This window comes from Neophocaena asiaeorientalis, unplaced genomic scaffold (assembly GCF_003031525.2).
Source record: "Neophocaena asiaeorientalis asiaeorientalis breed wild unplaced genomic scaffold, Neophocaena_asiaeorientalis_V1.1 scaffold1075, whole genome shotgun sequence".
In the NCBI taxonomy this organism is placed as follows: domain Eukaryota; kingdom Metazoa; phylum Chordata; class Mammalia; order Artiodactyla; family Phocoenidae; genus Neophocaena; species Neophocaena asiaeorientalis.
In genome coordinates, this window is record NW_020176569.1 from 45,119 (window position 1) to 69,154 (window position 24,036).

The 24,036-nt window shown below is 41.3% G+C and overlaps 1 protein-coding gene and 1 non-coding gene across 3 annotated transcripts; one reads left to right on the forward strand and one right to left on the reverse strand.

Moving 5' to 3' along the window:
* Nucleotides 1-507: 507 nt before the first annotated feature.
* On the reverse strand, nucleotides 508-22,559 carry LOC112391611 (histone deacetylase 8-like). 2 transcript variants are annotated; one of them, XM_024732984.1, is made up of 5 exons: nucleotides 22,324-22,559; nucleotides 21,751-21,803; nucleotides 19,049-19,179; nucleotides 16,738-16,879; nucleotides 508-573 (listed from the first exon to the last, which is right to left on the reverse strand). In XM_024732984.1, the coding sequence occupies exons 1-5, from the start codon at nucleotides 22,546-22,548 to the stop codon at nucleotides 561-563; spliced, it is 564 nt and encodes a 187-aa protein (XP_024588752.1). In that variant the 5' UTR covers nucleotides 22,549-22,559; the 3' UTR covers nucleotides 508-560. The 2 variants fall into 2 exon arrangements, with proteins under 2 accessions (XP_024588752.1, XP_024588751.1); XM_024732983.1 differs by lacking the exon at nucleotides 508-573 and adding an exon at nucleotides 13,821-14,103.
* LOC112391612 (U6 spliceosomal RNA) lies at nucleotides 20,182-20,285 on the forward strand. The gene has a single exon (XR_003001530.1). It is a non-coding gene; the product is annotated as a U6 spliceosomal RNA (small nuclear RNA).
* Nucleotides 22,560-24,036: the final 1,477 nt, after the last annotated feature.

Here is a 24,036-nt window from a genome sequence, read left to right on the forward strand (position 1 = left end):
TATACCTTACCCTGATTTGCCCCCTGTCTCCAGAAGAGTTTAAAGAGCCATTTTTTTACTAAATTCCAAAGACAAGATATAAAAGGCATGGGGAAAAAAAAGTTTCTCAGAAGAAAAATCCACTGAATTCTAGTAAAGACCAGCTAGGAAGTGAGTGTCGCTTACTAGCATTCCAACTAAATTTAGTGGTATTGATTGTATACGAATGTGTGTGGATCGCACATATGGTCACCTTATTTTTGATAAAGGAGGCCAGAACATACAATGGAGAAAAGACAGCCTCTTCAATAAGTGGTGCTGGGAAAACTGGACAGCTACATGTAAAATAATGAAATTAACAAAAAGAAAAAAAGAATGTGTGTGGGTAGTTGGATTAAATATTTGAAAATGCGTTGAAAAAAGAAAAAGAAAGTTGAGTTTTATCTTAGTGATAATACAGTTCGTATTAAAGACAGGTTGGGGTAGAAAATTAAATGAAGGTAAAACTGTAGAATCACACGTGGCTCTATCCAACTCTCATTCCTTCTTCTCTTCTTCCACAGAATTCTTGGTTCTTATATTTAAACAGCAAAACTGAGGAAACAAAGACTCTCACTACAATTCAGACATTAGAAAAAAATAGAAAGTTAGACCAATTAATTCTATAGATACACATTTTGAATTTGCACCTTCAATTTTCATTTAAGTTTTCTGAGAAAAGATGATACCAGCATGGGTTTGGTGACTATGGAAAATAAATTGCAAGGCTTACTCAAAGTGCACACTGTTGTAGAAAAATTCACCAATGCTGTAGATACTTGCCCTGCTCTAGCAAGGACCAGCTTCAGGAACTGTTCAGATTTATTATAAAAACAGGTACTGGGAAGAACAATAAAGAAAGGTTGTATGTCTCAGACTATTTGAAATGATTCCATTAAATAGACTGAAAAACACATTAAAATACCTAAAATAGACTGAAAAAGGCATACTACTGAATATTATGACTAGCACTTCTCAAAACCGTCCAGGTCATCAAAAACAAGGAAAGCCTGAGAAAATGTCACAGCCCAGAGGAGCTTAAGGAGACATGACAACTAAATGTAACGTAGCATCATTACACGTGGATGGGATCCTGGGACAGAAAAACAGTATTAGGTGAAGTCTGAATAAACTATGAACTATATCAATATTGGTTCATTAATTTTAACAAATGTATTATATTCATGTAAGATGTTAATAATAGGAGAAACTGGGTATGGGATACATTGGGACTCTCTGTACTATCTGCTCAATTTTTCTGTAAATGAAAAACTATTCTTAAAAAATAAAGTTTATTAAAAGTGGGTTCTATTTCTCAGGCTATTTGAAATGATTACACTAGTGAAAAAGATCTAATACTTGAGGGCCTAGCTCACAGGCCTGGATCAAGGGCACTCAGAGACTTCAGCCATCAGATAAGAACAGGACAAGGACTCCATACCCCCATAGTAATCCAGCTCAGAAAGCCACAAATCCAGGCACCCAAAATCCCTTCAGAGAATTTCAGTGGGAACAGTTGATAATTAAGATAATAAGCAAAGCCTATTTAACTTTCTTCATCCCAAACAACCCTACATCTTGAAAACACATTGTAGGCAGCAGGTTTCAAAAGCAGTGAAATCCCCATTTGCAGAAGTCAAACTAACAATTGGTGGGGGGGTGGGGGACAAGCCATCCCTGGTGACTTGCATCCTCCATCAGCTGCCAGCCCCTCCTGATGGAGAGAGGAGCTGGTATGGGAGCAGAGGCAGCCTGGGCCTTTAGCAACTCCTACCTCAGGCACTACGATGTTGATGTTGTCTAACACTAGCACTTACACAGACAAAGCACCCAAACTCCAAGTCAGACTCTTGCCCTCCTCTTGCCTAAGGATTCTGTAAGCACCAAGGACCATGGGAGCTCTATTCGTCAGTCAGGTTATGAATGCTGAAGGATAGTTTCTTAATGGAAATACTGACCATGGTTAATTAGTAAAACACAAATTTCAAGGTGAAAATCTCTTGATTCTATATATTCATTCTTTCATTCAAAGTATATATATTTATTAAAGAAGTATTATGAGCCAGATACTGGGCTCATGAAAGAAATTAGCTCAAGAGAACACTCTGAACTGATGAAACAGTTTAGATGAACATCAGATCAATAAATATAAATGTGGATGACGTTAATAGAATCTCATCAAGCAGAGAACATTCTTGATTTAACCTCGCACGCCCTCTATTGGTCTCTTGGTTAAAATGCAAAGCTTATATAACCCACAGTTTGGTAGGTCATGTTCAGTATGATGGAAATCTGACGTGCTGACTGCTCATTGGACGTCGTGAACACTCAGACCTCTGACTGCTGTGTGGAATCTCCTCTCTCTCCTTCTCTCTCTCTCCCCGCTCCCTCTCTCTCTCCCTCTCCCTCTCTCTAATTTCATAATACCTGTTACGATACTACCATTGATTCATTCAACCAATATCTATTGAAGTCCTACCTTGAGAAGGCACTAACTCATCTTTCCAATTTAAATAACTTTATTCTTTATTTTTCAAACATATTGACATTCCATAAGTCAATTGGTAGTACCAGGAGAGACACTCCCCCAAAGGGTTGGGAATCAATGTTTCCCACTCATCTCTCTCTGCCCATCCATTCCAACTTTCATACTCGATCGAAATTTTTTAAGTTTTCTATGTGCCAGGTAGAGTTCTAGGCAGTGAACGAAAATTTTTTAAGTTTTCTATGTGCCAGGTAGAGTTCTAGGCAGTGAAGCTACAGTAATAAACAAAACAAATAAAAATCCCTACCCCCTATGAAGTTTATATTCTAGTGGGAAGGGGTGTAAGGCATGAAATAAAAAATGAATAAGTAAAATAATTTTTTAGACAATCAATAGTATGGAGAACAATAGAACAGGGAAAGGGCAATGGGAGGCTTTTATGCAGTGCAAATTTAAAAACGTGGTCAGGGAAGGCCTTACTGAGAAAGTGATATTTGAGCAAAGACTTGAAGGAGGTAAAGGGTCATTAACTGGGAGAGGGATATTTCAGGCAGTGAGAACAGGAAGGGCAAAGGCCTGGAGGTGGGAACATGCCTGGTAATGTTCAAGGGAAAAGAGGAGTCCAGTGGCCAGATAATAGCGAGGAAAAGAACAGTAGTTCTACAGGGGGGGAGGAGAAATAGGGGGACTGCACAGGGCTTTGTAGGCCGCGGTAGGCACTTCGGCTTTTACTCTGAGTGAAACAGGGAGCCAAGGCAGTGTTTTGAACAGAGGAGTAATAGGATCTGACTTCTGTTTTAATAGGATCACTCTGTCCGCTGTGTGGAGAATAGACCTAACAGGGGCAAGGCCAGAAGCAGGAACACTAGTTGGGAGGTGGTTGCAATAATCCGAGAGAGATGAACTAGGGTTATAGTGCTGGAGGCAGTGAGAAGTGTTCAGATTCTGGATATATTTTAAAGATGGAGTTGGGATTTTTTACAGACTGAACGTGGGGTGTGAAAGAAAAGGAGTCAAGGATGATTCCAACATGTTTGGTTTCAACAACTGGAAGAGTAGGGCTGCCATATGAGGGGGGATTAGGAGTTAGCTTTTGGACATATATTAAGTTTGGGATGTCAACCAGACACCCACCAATCAATCTACTCTCTACCATCTCCTACCTAGCTATCCATTTACCCACTCAGATTTCTCTATGTCACAAATCCCTTGACATCTCTGTATGTCTTTCGGTGTGCCACTTCCAATTTTACTAACAATACTGCCTCCTACTTTGGCAAAAAACTGGGTATTTTTGATGTCTCCCTTCACCTTACCCCCAAGAGCTAACTGATCACCAAGTTCTGTCAGTTATGCCTCTAAAATCACTCTCAAGTGCTCTTCTTCCTTTTCGCATCCACTGTCACCACCTTTGTTCATACTTTCAAGATCTCTCCCCTGGTTTTTGAGCATAGCAATTTGATCTTTTCCTTTACTAGTGAGACTAGGTAGACGGGTCCAGTGGATCTGGGGTCAGGAGGTGGAGGCAAGGGGCAGGGCATAAGTAAGAGGGTCATTTACTCCCTTCCCTGGTACCTGGACCTGAAAGCGAATGCCAGAATTACATTTAAGAGAGAATGCTAGGGCTTCCCTGGTGGCGCAGTGGTTGAGAATCGGCCTGCCAATGCAGGGGACAAGGGTTTGAGCCCTGGTCCAGGAAGATCCCACATGCCGCAGAGCAACTAAGCCCGTGCGCCACTACTACTGAAGCCCGCGCACCTAGAGCCCATGCTCCGCAACAAGAGAAGCCACTGCAAAGAGAAGTCTGTGCACCGCAACGAAGAGTAGCCCCGCCCCCGCCGCAACTAGAGATAGCCCGCGTGCAGCAACAAAGACCCAACGCAGCCAAAAGTAAATAAATTTTAAAAAAAGAGAGAGAATGCTGAGGTTGAGCTGGGAAAGCATACCTATAATAAGATTATGAGATCAAGGTTGCCTTGAGTGCCCCCCCCCCGCAAATACTTCCTGATCAACAACCTTCCAGTGAATCAGACAGTGGGCCAACCATGATGCCACTGGAAAGCTAACACCTCTTTCATGATGAAACTGGTCTCTCAGCCTTAGATTGCTGGGGCTAATTGCAGGGTACAAGGTAGACAAGTGCATCGGGGAGTGGCAAGACTGGATGAGTGATCATGGAGTGAGAAGGGCATGAAGTTCTAGGGGCTGCTGATGTAGGAGGTGTGTGGGCGGATGACTGAATTTCACTTCAAAGGTTTCCAGGTAAGAGTCCTTCAATTTCTGCCATGGCAGATGTGGCTGTGCCAAAAGGAAATCACACCTGAATGATCCAGTTAGTGTAATTCATATATGGCAAACACCTTCTGGTGCTTAGTATGGGCCAAGTATTAATCTATGTACTTTACACACATTAGTTCGTGTAATACAACTGCTTTGTGAGGTAGGTACTATTATTATCTCCATTTTATAGGTGAGGAAATCAAGGAACAGAGTTTAAGCAGGTTGTTCAAGATCACATAGGAAGCGGCAGTGCTGGGATTCAAACCCAGGCAGTGTGACTTGAGTCCCTGCTCTTACCCCCTCTGCCATGTTGTATGGTGAAAGCTAACAGAATGTGCCCTTGGGTGGTCCATACTTGGGTAGTCAAGATATTGACCAGACTCAGGGATGTCAGTGGTTCTAGCAAATAGCCAGGGTGAGAGTGGGCTGGAAATAATTAATGCCATGAAGGGAAGAGGTCTGGATGGAGGGGTATAGTGGATTAGAAATGAATTCTGAGGAGGCTGGAGGTGGAGAACCAATCGTATTATGTATCAGAGGTGTAGCAGTACTGCTGCTCCGCCAGGACCTGGTCAATCCATATGGCCTGGAAGGTTGTCTGCTGGTAGTGGTATGGTGGAGAGGTAAATGTGGGGGAGGAGGACTTTGAATGGCATTCTCCAAAACTAGTATATGAACTGGAGGCTGTGGTTGGAGAGCAGATGGCTATGGAACTTGTGAAAGTGGAAGGCCTTTTAGATGCATGGGCAGCAATGGCTGGGAAAGAGGGATCCACCACTAAGAAGGTGTTACAGATGTGGGAGGAGGAAAAATCTGCACTGAAGTTCATTGGGATGATATCCCAAGGACCTGAAGGTTACCTTGGTGTGTCTTTGTCTCAACTGTAGGATCACAGAGGTACACCAGAGGTTAGGTCAGATATGCGGCAACTAGAAGAACCCTTAGTCCAGGAGTTCTCAAACTGTGTTGTGCATCAGAATCACCTTAGGGAGACACTGGTTAAAAAAAAAAAAAAGAATATTCTTGGGCTTTACCCCTAGTGGGTCTGATTTAGGAATCTTCATTTTAGAATTAAGATGCAGGTGGGCTGCAGGCCACAGCACGAAACACACTCCATGAGATTATATGCAAGTCTGAATAGGCTATGTTGGCCCACTGGAGGGGTGCCCTTGGGCACAGGCAACCCCCGATTCTAACAGAATGGGGCATCTTGGAACAACATAAACCTCTGGGCTGCCCCAGGATGGACCTGGATCTTTATGTTCTACACTTGCTGCCTCGGCTCCTCTGCGCTATAACAATTCGAGCTCATGATCACAAACTGCTTGTCCCTCTCAAAGGAAGTGTCTCCCTATCTTGAAGGTGGCCTTGATCACTAAGAGCTCTCATTCCCACTTGGGGTAATTGGCCTTGTTTAGGGCCAGCTTAGGTCCAGAGATCAAAAGTACCTAGGTCCTCCTGTGACAGGACAATACTCCCCACCCATCACCCCCTCCTCACCCACACCCCCGTACCTGGATTTTGAAGGCATTAGTCAGTGGTATAGACCAGGGCTGGGGTAGAAGGCCTTCAGCTACTGGAAGGTCATTTTTGTGTCTGGGGACCAAATTCTTTTCTCCTTAAGAGAAAGGATACTGGGGAAGTGAAGATGCAGAGGTAGTAGATGAATTGTGGGCAGTATCAAGGGGTTGCTGACGTCTTCAATCATTTTAGGGACTTCATTTTAGAAAAATGTACATCTTATCCAGCACTATGTAAACTCTGCCCAGAAATATCACTTTCACACTTTGGGGCTTGGCCTGGGGATAGTGCTACTGTGATCATTCAACAACCACGCAGCTCAGACATTCTGTGACATCTCATTAAGTGAATTTATCAAAATATTGCCCAGGTAAATATTCTAGGAGGTGGTGTGTGATCTCATTTGCTGGAAGCAAGTGGGGAACACTGCACAGGAATCTTCCACTCATTACCTTTCTTGATCCAGATGAGGTTGTAGGTGCCCCTAGGGGATACATAACCCTGCGAAGGCCAGAGCCTTATGGAATTGAGCTAGAAGGTTCTGGGGTAACAGAAAGGATTTTGAATAGTGATTACACTGAGGACAGAATAATCTTGACAAGAAGAACTCCCTGCTTTTTATTTTCAGAAAGGGTCTCAAGGTTAATGTGGAAGAGATGGAGAAACTGATGAATCCTGCTGCCAGCTGCTGTCCAGAGTTTTTATTTTATAGAAGGCCTTGATTTTAGACTCAGAGAGCACCTGCTCCTTAGGAAGAAGAAAAGTCCTGGATATCAGCACTACAGCACAGTCACCCTTGCCAATTAGGGGTGGTCCCCCTGTCTCTTGGTCAGGAGTATCCTCATTTGCCTTATGAGTATGGGCTGGACCTAGTAGTGGAGGTCGAACAGTGAATTCATGTGATGTTTGGGAGGAGTAGGGGTATAGGGAAGGCTGGCAGTGAAACTTTGACAAAGCAAAGGGCCTGAGTCTTTAAGCCGATCGTGAATAGTCTACTTTCAGCCAGGAGCTTACGGGCAAAGGGGACGTGGAAGTGCAGTGGGTGACAAACAGTACCAGGGCTCACTTTAGCTGGACAGGCAGTGGGACCCCACTGGACCAGAGACTTGCCTGAGAGGCTACCTAAGACCCCCTGAGTGTAACCCAATCTGGATATAAGTGACTTTCATCAAACACTTACTATGTGCCAGGCTCTTTGCTAGGCTCTTTAATACAATGATCAGATTTAAGCCCCATCACCCTATAAGGTGGGTACTATTATTATCCCTAATTTACAACTGAGGATAATGAGGCACAGTAACTGATGGAGCTGGAATTCCCTGTGCAACACTGAACCACTGTATTAGACTATCTTCCCTAGATCTCATCTGATCTGGGCTATTATGGGAAAGGTTTGTTTATTTTGTCTCATGATGGGTCTGTTCTGCAGGTGCCAGGATGGAATGGGTGTAAAGAGGAAGTGATAAGCACATGCGCTCCATGGCTGAAGGAGGAGTCTGCCTTGGTGCTGAGGCGACGTGGCTGATCCTGAATCCAGGTTTCCATTTTCATGCAATGATCTATTGGTTTGGAAAGGCTGGAGGTGGGATGGTGTCAGTAGAGGAGGGGGTTCTGGATGCTTGGTTAATGAGTTATACTGCATATACAGCACTCTGGAGAACTGGAACTGGAATGCAATCCACTGTCATTCACTCTGTGCATAAAGAGCTGGAGCTCTTGAGAACAGAGCTCTAGTAGCTTTGATCCCAACTGCTAGCTGGACGGTAACTAAGAGCTGGAGGTCTCATTCTATATTCTTCTTGTTGAGTTTGCCAAGACACAAGGCAGAGTTATATGGCTCTATCATTCACTGCCCCCAGGTGGAAGTCCCAGAAACCAATGGCATTCTAGGGCAATAATCTCTCCTCTCCTAGCAGCGAAGCAGGCAGAGGGGGCCCAGCTGGCACAGATCCCGTGTCACCAGGTGGAAGGCTGAAATGTCATGGGATAAGATGGCAAATAACAGAATTGTGGCAAGAAGAAGGGCAGGTTGAGCTAGAGATGGAAATAAGTCTTAAATGGATTACCAGAATGAGATAAAGGAAAATACTGGGAGCTGTAATGCAGAGTCAAACAGGAAGAGGTGAGGATGAGAAACAGCCAGTCAAAGTGGACAAAGAAGATGCGATCTCGGCAAAATTCTGGAGGTTAGGAGTCACTGTCCCATGCTGGGTTTTAATACCTCCTAGTACATGTTTACATGGAAAGAGTGAGTCCCATTTAAGGGGATCTAGATGGGACAAGATGGCTTCTTAAGAGACTGACTACAAAAAGCAGAATCAAAGAATTCAAAGAGGCCTGTGAACAAGTGATAGAAGTGGACAAGAGTCATTTCATGGAGAAAGTAGAGGCCATGGGGCCAGCACTCACTAGTAGGCAACCCAGATACTTCTCTGCTATACCCTCCTTGACTCCTTTTGCTTTGGCTCCAGAAGAGGTGGGTCTCCTCCTCCCAAAGCCATTCCTCCCATCCTCTCCTGCCTCCTCCGAGACTTTGCTCCATTTCTTATCCTTCTCATATTTCCATTATTTCCCTTTCAGTCTACAAATGTTCTCAAAGCTCTTAAAACAAATCCAACAAGTCAGCCCTCAACCCTTAGTTTCCCTTGGCCACTGCCCTCCTCTCCTTTCTTTCTCATTTGAACTTTTGGACAGATTAATGTTCCTTTCTTGTCCATTTCTTTAGTTCCTGCTCACCCCTCAACAGTTTGTATTCCCATCACTCTCCAGAAAGTTCTCTTACCAAGGTCATTAATGACTATATTAATTGCCAAATATGACTGACACTTCAGTACTGCTCTGGATTGTTGAGAGCTCTTTTCTTCTTTAAATTCTTCTGCTCCCTTGGTATTCTATGGTCCCCTTCTATTTCGATTACCTGGTCAGTCCTGATTGCTGCTTTTCAGCTGAACTCACTGGGGCTTCTTCTTATACTTGCCCATTACAAGTTGGTATTTCCTGGGGTTCTGGGCTCTATTTTCTTTTTCTCCTCACTCTCTGCCCTTTTCCCTAAGTAATCACACCCATTTTCCCGGTTTGTGCTACCATTTCATATACAGGCAACACATCTGCTTCTAGTTCCAGCTTCCACCTCCATCTCCAAATCTCAGAATCCAATTTCCCTGGGTACTACCTCTGCTGCATACCACCACCTACTCCCGTGTACTGAGGTGGTATAATTCAGGGGTTAAGTACACAGGTTGAAGAATTAGATTGCCTGGGTTTGACTCTCATTGCTCTGCCTTAGTTCAGGTCCTCATCACTTGTCAGTGAGAGTGCCGATACCCAATTCAGTCCCTCGACCTACAGTCTACACCTCCTTCAATCCATCCTCTATAACTACAGTTTCCTAAAACACAAATCTAACCACGTTACTACCTAACATAATATTTCAGTGCCCCCCCATTTCCTACTGAAGAGTTTCTCAAAGTGTGTGCATCAGAATCACCCCTAGATTTTGAAAGTGCAGGTTCTGATGCCCCAGTCCAAACCTACCTGATCAAGATCTCTGAGAGGTCTAGAAATCTGCATTTTTCAACTGAGTGACTCCGACATACATGAAGCCCTTCATGAGCCATTTCCTACTTTTCTACCTCATCTGCTGCCGTTATCTACTTTGAACCTTAACCCTCCAGCAATGTGTGTAGTTCCCCCAATCCGCCAAGCTATTTCATAGTGCTGCTTCTGCAAGGCCCTTCACCTACTTGTCTCCCCAGCACACTCCTCTCCATCCTTTGAAGTCTTCTTAACCACAACCTCCTTACTGAGAAATCTTACTTTCCTTCTCTACAGCTGTTTCTCAACCATTTTTTCGTTATCATCCCCTCACCCAAGGAGCCTTTTTAGACACCTTTTTCTAATTGACCTCTCGGCGAAATTTTATATCACAGATGTACTGTACATCTGTTATGTACTGTGACCCTTTGGAAAACCATAAACTATGTAACATCTAAGTTTCTTGCCGCCCCCGCTCCCCTACCACCTGTCCCGGCAAGAATCAATTTTTGCTCCCTTGGGGGCAGTATCACTCCCATTGAGAATACACGCTCTGCAGCAGCAGAAGACACTGCTATCCAAACCCGTCTTCTTGAGGTTCACCTTTGGTTTCTCTGATAAGTCTTTTCTGATTCTCCTCCTATCTCTCTCACCACTCCTTCTCAAGACTCAACTCTGAGAACTTTCTTCTCTTGCCTGCCTTGTAAACACTGGCATTCCACAAGGCTCATTATTTGAGTTTTTTCCCCTGTATTATTTTACACATCTTCCCAGGTTATTTTGTCTATTTCCTTAATTTTAATTACCACCTATCATGCTACTGGCTCCCAAATCTGTATCTTCAGTGAAGATGATTCTCCTGAGCTCCAGCCTCTTGCTAGTCTAAGTACGGGCCACAAATTGGCAGCCTTTAGTATTGCCTGGGAGTTTGTTAGGAATGCAGATTCTCAGGTTCCCCCAAGACCTGAACCAGAATCTCCAATTTAATAAGATCCCTGGGTATTTTGTATGCACATTAAAGTTGAGAAGTCATAGGCTGGACCCCATTGCCGACTCTGTAATAGACATCTTTAATAGATGCTCCATAGGCAGAGCAGTCCCCATCCCCTACTATTCTTAGTTAAAGGTAACACAATTACTCAGTCATCTACACAAGAAATCTAGATCACTCCTTCCTTATCATTTATATCAAACTGGTTACCATTCCTACCTATTCTAGCTACTAAATGGCTCCTGAATTTATTCTCTCATCTATGCTCATCACCACAGCTTTCACCTCCTTTAGGATAGATTATTATCACAGTAAAGGTCCTAACAGATTTCTCTGTCAACATTCTGGCCCCCAACACTCACCAATTTATCTACCAACTATTGCCAGAATCATATTCCTAAAATGCAAATCTGATCATGTTACCTCTTCCTGGCTAAAGATTCCTTCAGTGATTCTTTACTCTTTTAAACCAAGGTTCTTAACCAGGGATCCACACATGGGCTGTAGGAGATCCTTAGACTTTCTGAAACTATAAGGAAAAATTTGTGTATGTACATTTTTCTAGGGACAGTGTTATACAGCTTTCATCAGATTTTCGGAGGGGTCCATGACCAAAATAGGTCAAGAACCACTGACCTGAAGGATCAAGTCCAAGCTGTTCAGCTTGGCAAACAGGACCCTTCATACCTCTCCCACCTCACCTCCAGCCACTTGCCTATAGGAGCCCTTGGTTTCAGCTTTAATTATAGACCTGGAAGTGCCCTCAGCTTTCACACCTCTGTGCCTCTGCACATGCTGTTCCTGAAATAACCCCAAGGTCACATACACAACTAGTAAGTGGTGCAGTCCACTCCTTCTGGACGCCCCACTACCTTGTGCCTAACTCCAGCATACACCGACCATATTATGCCTCTATTGTAACAGCTTCCCACTTTGTTCCAAGCAGATTTTATTATAAAAAGTTTTATTAATAAAAGTAATATAATCATATTAGAGAAAATATATGAAAATATATAAAACAGAGAAAAGGTACATGCATATATCTGTGTGTGTGTATACCCACATATACATATAGTATATATATATATATAGTGTGTGTATGTATATATATATATTATATATATATTTTTATATATCATACTATCATCATCGTCACAAAGTCACTGGTATCATTTTGCTGTATTTCCTTCTAGAAATTCTTTTCATATGCAGATATTTTTTTACATATCTCTAATCAGAGTGAATATATGATGCTGTAGCTACCTGCCCTTTAAAAGCAAAGCCAACAATATATGATATGCATTTTTTTCTTGTTATGCAGTTGTCCTAACCACCATTTTTAATAGTTATATAATAGCCCATCAAGTGGATATGTTGCAGTATACTACGTAACCATCCCACTGTTGTTGAATATTTAGGTCTCCTTCCCTCCTTTTTTCTTGGCTATTATACGTGAAAGAGAAATTATCATCTTCATATACACAGCTTTTCCATATTTTGGATTGGCTTATTTCCTTAGATTACCAAGAGTAATAGATGTATGAGTTAAGATCTTTCTTCCTTTGGTTCAAATTTGGTAGAAGTAAAATATATACATGTATATATAATGTTTCAATTTTTCTTCCTCTAATTATTAGCGATACTAAATATAAATATTTTTTCATGTCTGTTCACTATTTGTTTCCTCTTTTGTAAATTGTTCATGTCTTTTACTCATTTATCTGAATATTAGTGTTTTAAAAAATCAGTTAGAATAGTTAATGATTTTAACCCTTTGTTAATATTTGCTGTAACTATTTTTTTGCCTCTTTTTATTTTGGTAAAATTTTAGCTGCAAAAGTTAGAAAAAATCTCATTACTGAAATTTTGAAAACTAGAAAAACACATTTAAAAAGTCATTTTAATTCTGTCACCCTAACGTAACCACTATTATCATTCCCACTAATTTTTTTTAAAAAAATGCATGTATTAAAAAAAAATGCATGTATTTTACAAAGTTGTAACTGCAGTGTGCAAACAATTTTAAAACCTGTTTTATTAACCCAGAAGTATTTTTCTGAAATGCCCCATAGTCTTCATAATCATCATTTAAAATAATAGCATAATATTCCATGGAATGGATTCACCCTTTCCTTATTGCTAGATATTCATGTTATGTCTAATTTTAAAAAATAAATAACACTGGTAAATATCTTCAGGTTTCTTTTCCATATTTTGAATTATTTTCTTAGGGAACATTCTCAGAAGTAGATTACTAGATAAAAGGGCATTAATACATGCTGGCTACCAAACTGTTTTCTTAAGGGGTTGACCCAAACCACACTATTACTAGCAAACTGAGTACCATTTTTTTCCAGTTCTATTAAAGATAGGCTAGGTAAAGAGGTTACCTACTTATCTGCATTTCTTTGATTAGTAGTGATGAACATTGTCCCATGTTTTCCAGTTGTGCTTAAAACTCCTTTGTAAATTGTCTATTCATGTTCTTTGCCCATATTTCTTCTTATGCATCATACTGTATGAATGTCTGAGAAAATGCAAACCTGTCACATTTTGTCATATTTATGTCAAATATGCCTTTCTAGTCTGTGTTTAGATTTTATTTTTGAAATGGCCATAAAAGTTATTTTGGTTTTAAAATTTTATACAAATATGTTGATCTTTTCCTTTGTTTTTCTTCTATTCTTTCCTAAGCTTAGAAAACTGTTCCCCTTTAGAAGCCTGATGAATATTCATTCATTCTAGGTTTTTTTTCCTAATTTGCTTTTTTATATTTAACTCTTCAATCCAGCTGCCACTTATTTTAGTTTATTACAGGAGATGAGAGTATAAATGCTACAAGCTGTCACAACATCATTTACTGAACAATCCTTTCCAATCACTTGCAACACATCCTTTATAACTGATTGAATTCTTATATGCAACAGTCTCTTTGGGGAGTATACTATAACATCATTTGTCTAATCTTATACCAGTGGTACCAGTGTTTTCATTATCACAGTTTTTTATGTTTAATATCTAATAGCATTAGTCTCTCATTACTCTTCTTTTGCAGAATTTTCTTTGAAAATCACTCTACTTTGGCTTTCAGATGCAATTATTTGCTGTCTTACCTCTAAGAGATAAACTTCTTGAGGGCAGAATTGGTTTATTTCCTTAGAATATTGCTGAGAATAATAGTACTGGGTCAACAGGTACAAACATTTTCCCCACTCTTAACATTTCCAACGTTTTCAAAAAGAGTGTGCCAATTTCACTGTAATCCTGCCAGCACCTGGATATTTTGAAATAAAAGATTTCTTTTTCAAAATTGGTAGGGGAAAAATGTACCATGCTTCAATTTCTGTATCTCTGCTTATTAGTGATGATAAAAATATGCTTGACACTATGTAGGTGCTTAATCAATGCATGTTGAATGAATAAATGGCATGTATGAACCTGTACATGTATTTGGGGATGCAGGGGTTTAAACAGATACTGTGGTTATAAGAGATAAATGCCCGCTAGATGTAAGTTTGTGGGCTAAATGCCTGTAGTCCATCTGCAGAGAGGTTCTAGAGGCGCCAAGAACGCCTTGGAATTTGGACCTGAATTGGGGCAATCTCTAGAGACTCTTGGTAATTTATATTTACCACAGGCATGTCTGTTTCCAGGTAGGATCAGCTGCAAGCTGTCTGAAACAGTTAAGATAATGGCGTGTGGGTATGCCCACGCCTGCATACAGCCCAGAGGCAGCCATAATTGGCTGGAGATAGAGTGTGCTTCCTTTGGCAGCAAAACAGTAATAAGAAGTGGCAGGTACCTGGGTATTCCACTGCAAACTGACCCAGGCCCTAGGAGGCCTTAAGTGGTGAATTTAAATATATAAGCTGCTCCAGTGCCACATGCAGAAACTAGAGCTGACTTGTAGGACTGGGCATTTCCCATGAAACCACACTACTTGTCTTTTCAACTTGCTAAGCATGAGAAGGCAGAGAAGGCAGAGAAGTCCTTGGTTCAGAGAAGCTTGGTTTTGTCCCTTTTATCTATAGCTTGAAGCAGACAGGGTCATTTTTCCCTCCTAGAGATCACTGTCTTGATTTTGAATTTTTTTAATAGAGCAAACACTAACAAAAGGCAGGTTGTTTCTCTTTGTTTTTAAGACCATGTAAAACTCATTACTAAACACAGCTTCTCTATGCTCCACCACCTCAGTTGTAGATTCTAGTAGTGAACTTACTCAAGGATTTCTTTGGTCATGAAATCTATCCATTTGATGAAAAGAATTCCATATTATTACCTTAATCTGCATATGCTGAAATTGTGCTCAAGATTTTATTCTGAAAAATAAAGTGCTGTTTTCTCTAGACTCAAGAGCGCTAGAGTATCAAGGTCATGGCAGATAGTATGAACAACTGGTGTGTGAATGATGCATTGGCAGTTCCTACCACTGCTGCTTTATTTCACTCAAATAGCACATTGATAAATTCAGTTTTTAAATTCCCTCTCCTCTGGAGGCGGGGGGATAAATTAGGAGTTTGGGGTTAACAGATACACACTACTATATATAGAATAGGTAAACAACAAGGACCTACTATATAGCACAGGGAACTATACTCAGCATCTTGTAATAACCTATAATGGAAAAGAATCTGAAAAGTATAACTGAACCACTTTGCTGTACAGCTGAAACTAACACAACTTTGCAAATTAACTATACTTCAATAAAAATAAATAAATCAATAAATAAAATCCTTCTCCTCCAACATGTACTACAGCCATCTTAAGCAAGATACCAAATGCTGAATAAGGCTCAGCAGTCCCTGTCAGACACAGAGTATAGCTGTTTGAAATGTTAACATCAAACTCAAAAAGGACTTTTCCTGTAACTCCAAGTAGCACCCAATAGCTGTTGCACAAGCCCTTTCTCCTTAGGGTAACACCTCTCAGTTGCCACTTTGCTGCTTAGAGACAGCAGCATAAGCCTCTTTTTTAAAAAAAATTATTTATTTATTTTTGGCTGCATTGGGTCTTTGTTGCTGTGCGCAGGCTTTCTCTAGTTGTGGCGAGTGGGGGCTACTCTTCATTGCGTTGCACGGGCTTCTCATTGCAGTGGTTTCTCTTGTTGCGGAGCATGGGCTCTAGGCACGCAGGCATCAGTAGTTGTGGCACATGGGCTCAGTAGTTCTGGAGCATGGGCTTAGTTGCTCTGCGGCATGTGGGATCTTCCCAGACCAGGGCTTGAACCCGTGTCCCCTGCATTGGCAGGTGGACTCTTAACCACTGCGCCACCAGGGAAGCCCTAAGCCTCCTTTTTGATTCTTCAGCCTTTTGTTTTAAATCTGTTCTCATCAATTCTCCATCTATTCAAAAATCTGTTTGCCACTCCTTTCAAGAACTAGCTCCAAAATTCACCTCTTCCAAGACTTCCATGATTAACTGCTCCTTATTGCTATATCTCTTCATCTCATACATATATTCAATTGGTACCAAAATTGATGTTGCTCCCTAATTATTCTAGTTTTAATAATGTTTCTAGAGTATAAGTTCCTTGAAGACAGGGGAATTTCCAGAAAGCTTAAAAGGAATTTAGAGATTGTCTAGATATCTAGATTAATATCCTTTGCTCTGCCCATTTTCCTGATGAAGAGACTGAGACCGAGAGAGGTTAATCTGTCCAAGTCAGTCAGCCAAGTTTGTAGAAAAAGTAGGCATAAAGCCCAGGTGTCCTGACTTTCAATAGTACACTTTCCACTATATTATGTCATCTTTTATTTTACTTGTATCTCTTCAGAAGGCGTAGTAAAGTGTCATACACACACACACCCCACGTCTCTCAATAACTGCCAATACAATAAACATAAGAGTTTACATAAATAAGAAACTGACTCAAGGAAAGAGATAGAAAGCAGAAAGGTCATTTTCTTACTTCTTTGCATGATGCCACCCTCCAGACCAGTTGATCGCTACTTTGCACATTCCATCAATCAGGCACTGGGCAGCTGTGATTGTAGCCCCTCCTACAGCTGCTGCATAGTCAAATATTCCTTCAGTGGCTGGGCAGTCATAACCTTCAGGCAAACATCAGAAGAGCTTGTTAAAAGATAAGCTGGATAAAGAGGGGTGTGATATTATGATTTATAATAAAGAATATACAGTTAACCCTTGAACAACATGGGTTTGAACAGCGCAGGCCTACTTACAGGTGGATTTTTTTCTCAGCAGTAAATACTACAGTACCACACCATTAGCAGTAGGTTGAATCCGCGGATGCGCAACTGCAGATGTGGAGGGCTAACTATAAGTTATACTCAGGTTTTCGACTCCACGGAGGGTGGGTGCCCCTAACCCATGCGCTGTTTAAGGATCAACTGTATTTCCTCCCAGTTTGTGGCACAGAGTTCCTAAAATTCTTGGAATTCCTAAATGATGAGTTATAGATGTGTCTTGGTTGTATTAATGAGGTAACTTGTGGACCAAGGATGGGGGTTGGTTGCCAGTAGAATTATGAGGGTTGGAACTATCAGTTCCACCCCCCTGACCTCCTGTGTGAGGCCAGAGGAACTGGTGATTGAGTTTATAAAAAATGAATAAACAGAAACTTCAATTAAATAGTCAGGAGACCAGAAGGGGGAGCTCTCACACCCTGAAACAATAACCAAGTTTAACAAGAAGAAAGACTTCTCTTCTTTCCTGGCAAGGACTCAATGAAAAAGCCATGGACTCTTTTTTTTTAAAACCATAGCTCTCCCAAGTTCCTTTCCCTCTCTGTAAAAGTGTTCTCCTTCCCTTGCCATGGCTTGCCACGGTTGCAGACCCCAAATTGCAATTCTCTGCTGATCCCAAACAAACCCATCTTTGATGGAGAAATATCTGGCAGCCTACTTGTTTAGGTCAACAAGTTTAATCACCAATTGGCCAATGACTTAATCATTCATGCCTATGTAATGAAGCCTCCATAAAAACCCCAAAGGAGAGGGTTTGGAGAGCTTCTGGGTTGGTGAACACGTAGAGATTTGGGGAGAGTGGCACACCTGGAGAGGGCATGGAAACTCCATGCCCTTTCCCCATACGTTGCCTTTATGCACCTCTTCCATCTGGCTGTTCCTGAGTTATATCCTTTAATGATTAACTGGTAATCTAGTGAATATATGGGTTTCCTGGGTTCTGTGAGCCGCTCTAGCAAATTAATTAAATTCAAGGAGGGGGTCATGGGAATTTCTGATTTATAGAGAGTTGGTCAGAAGTACAGGTAACAACTTGGACTTGTGCTTGGCATTCTGAGTTGGTGAGGTTGCTAGAACCTCCAATTTGCAGCCTGTCAGCCAGAGCACAGGTAACAGCTTGGGTTTGCAACTGATGTCTGATGTGGAGAGAAGTCTTGTGGGACTGAGCACTTCACCTGTGGAATCTGATGCTCTCTCCGGGTAGAGAGCGTCAGAACTGAGTTGAATTGTAGGACACCAAGCTGGTGTCCTGAGCATTGTTTGGTGGTGTGGGGGGAAATTCCCCCCTCCACACATTGGAATTGGGTCCAGTACCCTATTAGGAGGAGTAGATTGAGGTATGACAACAACATACCCTACCAGAAAGCTACTGTGCTAACATCAGCTCCAAAATGAGAGCTAAACACCTTCAATGTCGGGGAAGGAATTCTTCAGTATTACAGCTAGAAAGACTAAACCTTGAAGATTAATTAGTCACATGGAGAAACTGAGGACTGAGAGGTGATATGTCATATCTGTGATGACACAGAGCCATGTCTGGCACCCCCTGGTGTCTTAAGCCCGCACCCCCGCCCTACACACATACCTCCAGTCCAGTGTTCTTCTATTAAATCATGCTGTTTCTCTAGACTATCCTATTGGCCACTTATGGCTTTTAAAAATGCAGCTGTTTAATGAGAGATAAGGTATCAAACTTAGCAAGAATATAAATATACACTGAAGTTAAAATATAAGGTCACAGGACAGTTAAATCAGTGTACATACAGCCAGACCCAATCTGGGCACTGCTATTAGGGTGCCAAGCAACTGAAAGGTTTTCCTCCATTTGATCCAGCATTAATTTTGCTCAACTCATATGGGAGTGTGGTTAAAGGAAGATTAATATTGTGGTTAACACATTAGTTGTTAATTTAAAAGTATTAAAGACCATCATGCAAGTTATAAAAGATTAAGTAGTTATGATCTATAGATGGAGGTCATCCATCTCCCATCATTGCCTAGTAATGACTTTACCTAGTCCATATTCTATGGAGTCTGGATGATCATCATCTCCTTCTTGGCTGACCTTCTGGAGATGCTGCAGATAGGCATCGGTGTGGAAAGTGGCCATCTCCTCCATGGAGGCCACTTTGGGCTTAACTATCCTAATAATAACAGGGAACAAAGAAAGGTGAGTGAGTCAGATCCAGAGTATGCCAGAACCTGGAAGCAGGAGCCAGCAGTTGGAGCGAAAATACAACTTCCAGCTTCTGGTTCCAGGAGGCTGAAGCAATAAACACGTTCTGTTCCTCCACTGCAATACAGTCTTCATTTCCTCACATCTACATGTTGACTCCATTAAAAAGGGGTGAGAGGATAGATATCTCCCTTGAGTTTATAGGCAGGTTAAAAAAAAAGAGTTATTATATTTAAGTTAAATAATCAGGTATTAGACAAATTTTGCTCTGTGAGTTACAACTATCATGACAAACCAGTAGGAGGAGATATTTTCATTTGAATCAGTTTTCCTAATTGGGCAAGTACAATCCTTTCAACTACATTTTTAGTTTAATAGGCAGCTGTATTGTCATGAATTTTGAATTTGGAGTCAGAGAACTGGCTTCCCGTCCTAATTACCAGCTCTATAACCTCAGATAAGCTGACTGTTCTGTAGTTCAGTTTCCTCATCTGTAAAGTGGGGATATCTTATGGGACTTAGGTGAAGATTAAATGATAACATACATGAAAATGCCTTGTGGATAACTGTCATTATTATTAATATTAAAGGATTAAAAAATAGGCAACCAAAAAATGTGAAAGTTTCTATAATTGGTCCCTCACATCTGCCTCTGAGAGGAAGGAGAGAAGGAGCAAACAGGCTGGAACTGGGCTTTGCTCAGAAGCTCTCAACCCACTGTTCACAAGAAGTGAAAATAGGAGTGACGGAGAGAATACAGGGGGCTAACCTAACAACAGGACTTAACCACTCTAACTTCTAGCTGCCTAGTCCCCATATCCTCTTCCTGACTGCCACTGCCACTACTGCTCTCTAGCCCTCACCACTCAAAGGGTGGTCTATGGACCAGCAGCAGCATCACCTGGGAGCTTGTTAGAAAGGCAGAATTTCAGCCCCCCCTCAGACCTACTGAATCAGAATTTGTACTTCAGTGCTCACTTCAGCAGCACATATACTAAAATTGGAATGATACAGAGATTAGCAAGGCTCCTATGCAAGGATGACACTCAAATTTGTGAAACATTCCATATATTTTGGATTGGGAGTTTGGGCTTAGCAGATGCAAACTATTATATAGAAAATGGAAAGACAACAAGGTCCTATTGTATAGCACAGGGAACTATATTCAATATCCTGTGATAAACCATAATGGAAAAGAATATGAAAAAGAATACATATATATATATATATATATATCACTTTGCTGTACACCAAAAACTAAACAACATTGTAAATCAACTATACAATTAAAAAAATGAATCTGTATTTTAACAAGGTGATTCATATGCACATTCAAGTTTAAAAAGCATGACCCAGGCCACAGGGAGGCATCAGTGTTTTTTTTGTTTGCTGAAGGGGAACATGCCCATGAGTTTCTCCTGAATTAATATGGTTATACAGACTACTACCATCACTAAGCAAGCTCAGCCTCAAAAAGTAAATATATATAGCTAAGATCCAAGGAGTTTTGCTTCTTCTTCAAGAAAACATGTCTACACCCTCAGAAGTGATAACTCTGCCCATTAAAATAAAAATTTTACAGTTTCTTGTACCATGTTTCCCGGCCCTAATTGCTCCCTCTTTTAATACCCTTCCTCTTCCTTAACAAATCCTTACTGAGAGCCTCCCTACTTAACAGCAAGGAAATTAGACAGTTTTGCTTTGCTTTGATTTCTTGTTTGTCAAAGTAATTTTTTGAACTGTTAAATAACTTTAATGGAAAGCATGTAGTTTTTCTGTTTACCAAACCTATGGGTTAAAAAATGGTTGAAAAACATTCATAAAGAAGATACTCAATAAATGATCTTGTTAATAATAAGGATAAAATTTACACTACCTTCTGGGAGATAAATGAAGCATATCACACTAGCCAGCATAGACAGATGTTCACCCAATTGGCCAGAAAATGTCACAAATAATCCTACAAGTGTCAGGGTTATAATATTTACTCTTATAACAACAAACAGCAAGTTCATTTTTTTGTTTTTTTTTAAAGAAGCACTTAGCTCTGTGCTGAGTTATGGCCTTGGCTCCAGGAGTTTCCTTTGGTCTCGACTGTCTCCAGGCTCATCATTAAGGTTTGGTGGTGGTAATGGTGTATCTAAAAGTCTTAAGTTGAACCCATACTCTCAGAGCTGGCTTAGGAAAGACAAAAAACAAACAACCCCAAAACCAGAACACCTCCCAGCTGAACATCTTTTTTTCTATCAGATAGGTTTTAGTACCCAAATGTACTCACCCCGAAACCTCCACAAAACACCTATCCCTAGGATACTTCCCTCCCAGCAATAAAGTCGTATTTCTTAACTGCTTCACGTACTTTTTTCGAGTTTTCTTAATTCTTCAAGAGCTTTTACTAGGTTACAGGCAGATTACCAACACTGTGAATCACAAAAAACTTTTAAAAAAGGACCATTCTCTCCCTAATTACTCCCACTGTGAAGCAGGAAGTTAAGGCTATGAACACCTGGGTTCAGGGCTCTGTTCAAGCACAACTTACCTCATTTGCTTATGCAGTGCATATGCTTCAATCAAGGAATGTACCATACTGGCCTAAAAACATCAGCAAAAATGGAAGAAAAAAAAGGCAGAAAATAGTCTCAAATGTTTAATTCAGAGAAATTCCATCGACTTCATCATCCTGAACAAAGGAACTAACTTTTAACTCCCCTCCCTTTTTACTTAACAATTACAAAGCACTTTAGACAATACAAAGTATCTAAATCGCTAAGGAGAAAGCTATCGGGCCTTACGGAGGTATTGCAACACTTTTCTCCTGCAGCTTCTTCTCCACTTCGGGGATCCCTGGCAGTAGAGACATCATCCCCTCCATGCCATCCCTTCCCCCTACCCCGCACCTCCACCCCACCCCCACCTGTCCGTTGGACGCCCCGCTGCGCTCTCAGGAAACTCTCTAAGGGAACACTTCCTCCATCACCTGGTACAGCCGCCCAAATTTCTGCTGAAGATTTCCCCTAGCCCTGTATCCTCTTCGCTTCCTAATGCCCTCCCGTCCACCGGCCCCCCACCCACACCCCCAAAACCCACGGTCTTTCATCCCAACCTTTCTTACCCGTTTAGGGACTTTGGCCAGGGAGTCGCACATGCTAACATACTCGGGACTGTAAATGTAAACCGGGGGCAGCGACTGCCCACCGTCCGCCGGTTCCTCCGGCTCCTCCATCTTCCACTTACAGCCGTTCCGGGGCCACCGTCCGGATCCGGCTTTTTTCGGATTCAGCCCGGGCTCCGGTTCCTGCTCCTCTGATCGGCCGCAGCGGTGCTCCCTGGTCAACATTCCCTCCTAGTTTCGAGATCGCCGGTGACACTGTCCCTGCTCCCCATCCAATTGAAGAAATGCATGGGCCTTGTCAGGCCAGAACCCCTACATTTAGTGACTACAGTTGAAAAACGGAGGTCGGCAGATATAAAAGCCCAAATAGCTGCCAATTAGGATCGATATTTTATAGCACAAATAAGCACAGTCAAAACTAACCATTGTTGCCCTACGGGGCCATTTGAGATGAAGTCAGACCAGCTTCAGAGCATGCTGGGAGATGTAGTTTCAAGGGATTTAAGTAGCGGAAGAGTCAGGGCTAATTACTAAAATAGCCGCGAATTTGAGTTTTAGCGCTAAAAAAAAAAAAAAAAAAAGGATCACCGTCAACGCTTTGTGAATTGTCTCAATCTGCAAACACACCCGTATAAATATCTAAAGACAGACACAGTGTGGCCACTAAGAGCCCAGCACCACCCAACACATCAGACGGGCTCTTTTTGGTGGGGTATTAATTAATGGTACAAACTGTTTGAAAAGTTTACACAGTCAATTCTGTGCTGCAACTTAGTTCACTGCTTTTCATCATTAACTATCCATGTCCATATAAGAGTTAACAATCTCAATAATTTACTCTGGCAAAGCTGGTACCACTTTCCCAAGACGCTGGCTGGTACTCTGTAAATTGCTTCGTAGATTCCAGTCAAGCAATGATGTCAAATCACTCCTTGAAAATTCACTTGGAGTTAAGTGTGTAAGCAGATACTTTCAGTGATGTTTGGAAACTGCAGCTCTTCTTCCTTCCCTCCTTTTTTTCTCTGCAGCTACACAAGGGTTAGGGAAATATTTTAGGTTTAGTGTGAGGGTTCACATTAAAGAGCATCCTGGAGCAGTTTTAGAATTACCATCAGTATTTCCAGGTTCCTGGGGGCCCCTATGATCTGACACAAACTAGCCAATGCCCAAGGCCCCAACTCTCACATCAACATGAATTAACCTCTCAGACAATCCAATATTCTAGTTTACTTTTTTCCCCTACTCTTTAAACATTTATGGAGTATTGTGATATGCACTTGGATATACTATCTCATTTCATCCTTGCAACAGTCCTATAAAGGAGGTTGTAATACACCCATTTTACAGATGCAGTTTAGAGAAAATAACTGTTCAAAGTCACACACACAAACAGAAAAGCAAGAATTCAAAACCAGGTCTGCCTGACACTGAAGTTTTTGAACATTCCCTTTACTATATAAACTTGATTCCTCCAGGATGACTTTGTGTTAAATCTAACCTTGTTCAACCCTCCATTTAGTATCCCCTCAATACTTAGTATTCTGGATTTTTTTTTTCTCCTGTGATGTGTTTCTTTAGCTAGAATGTAAGCTCTCATGCTCCTTTTGTATCTTCCCATAGCAATTAGCTCAAAGTTCTGCCATCATTCAATCATTCATCAAACTTTATCTGACATCAACTAAGTGTACAGTACAGCTGAGGATTCAATCCTCA

Coding starts and splice junctions, on each gene's coding strand:
- LOC112391611 (XM_024732983.1), bottom strand. CDS start 22,548: ATGTTGACCAGGGAGCACCGCTGCGGCCGATCAGAGGAGCAGGAACCG. Junction 19,180..21,750: donor GCACTGCATAAGCAAATGAG/GTAAGTTGTGCT, acceptor TGTTATTATTAG/GATAGTTAAGCCCAAAGTGG. Junction 14,104..16,737: donor GGGTGGCATCATGCAAAGAA/GTAAGAAAATGA, acceptor CAAAATATCCAG/GTGCTGGCAGGATTACAGTG.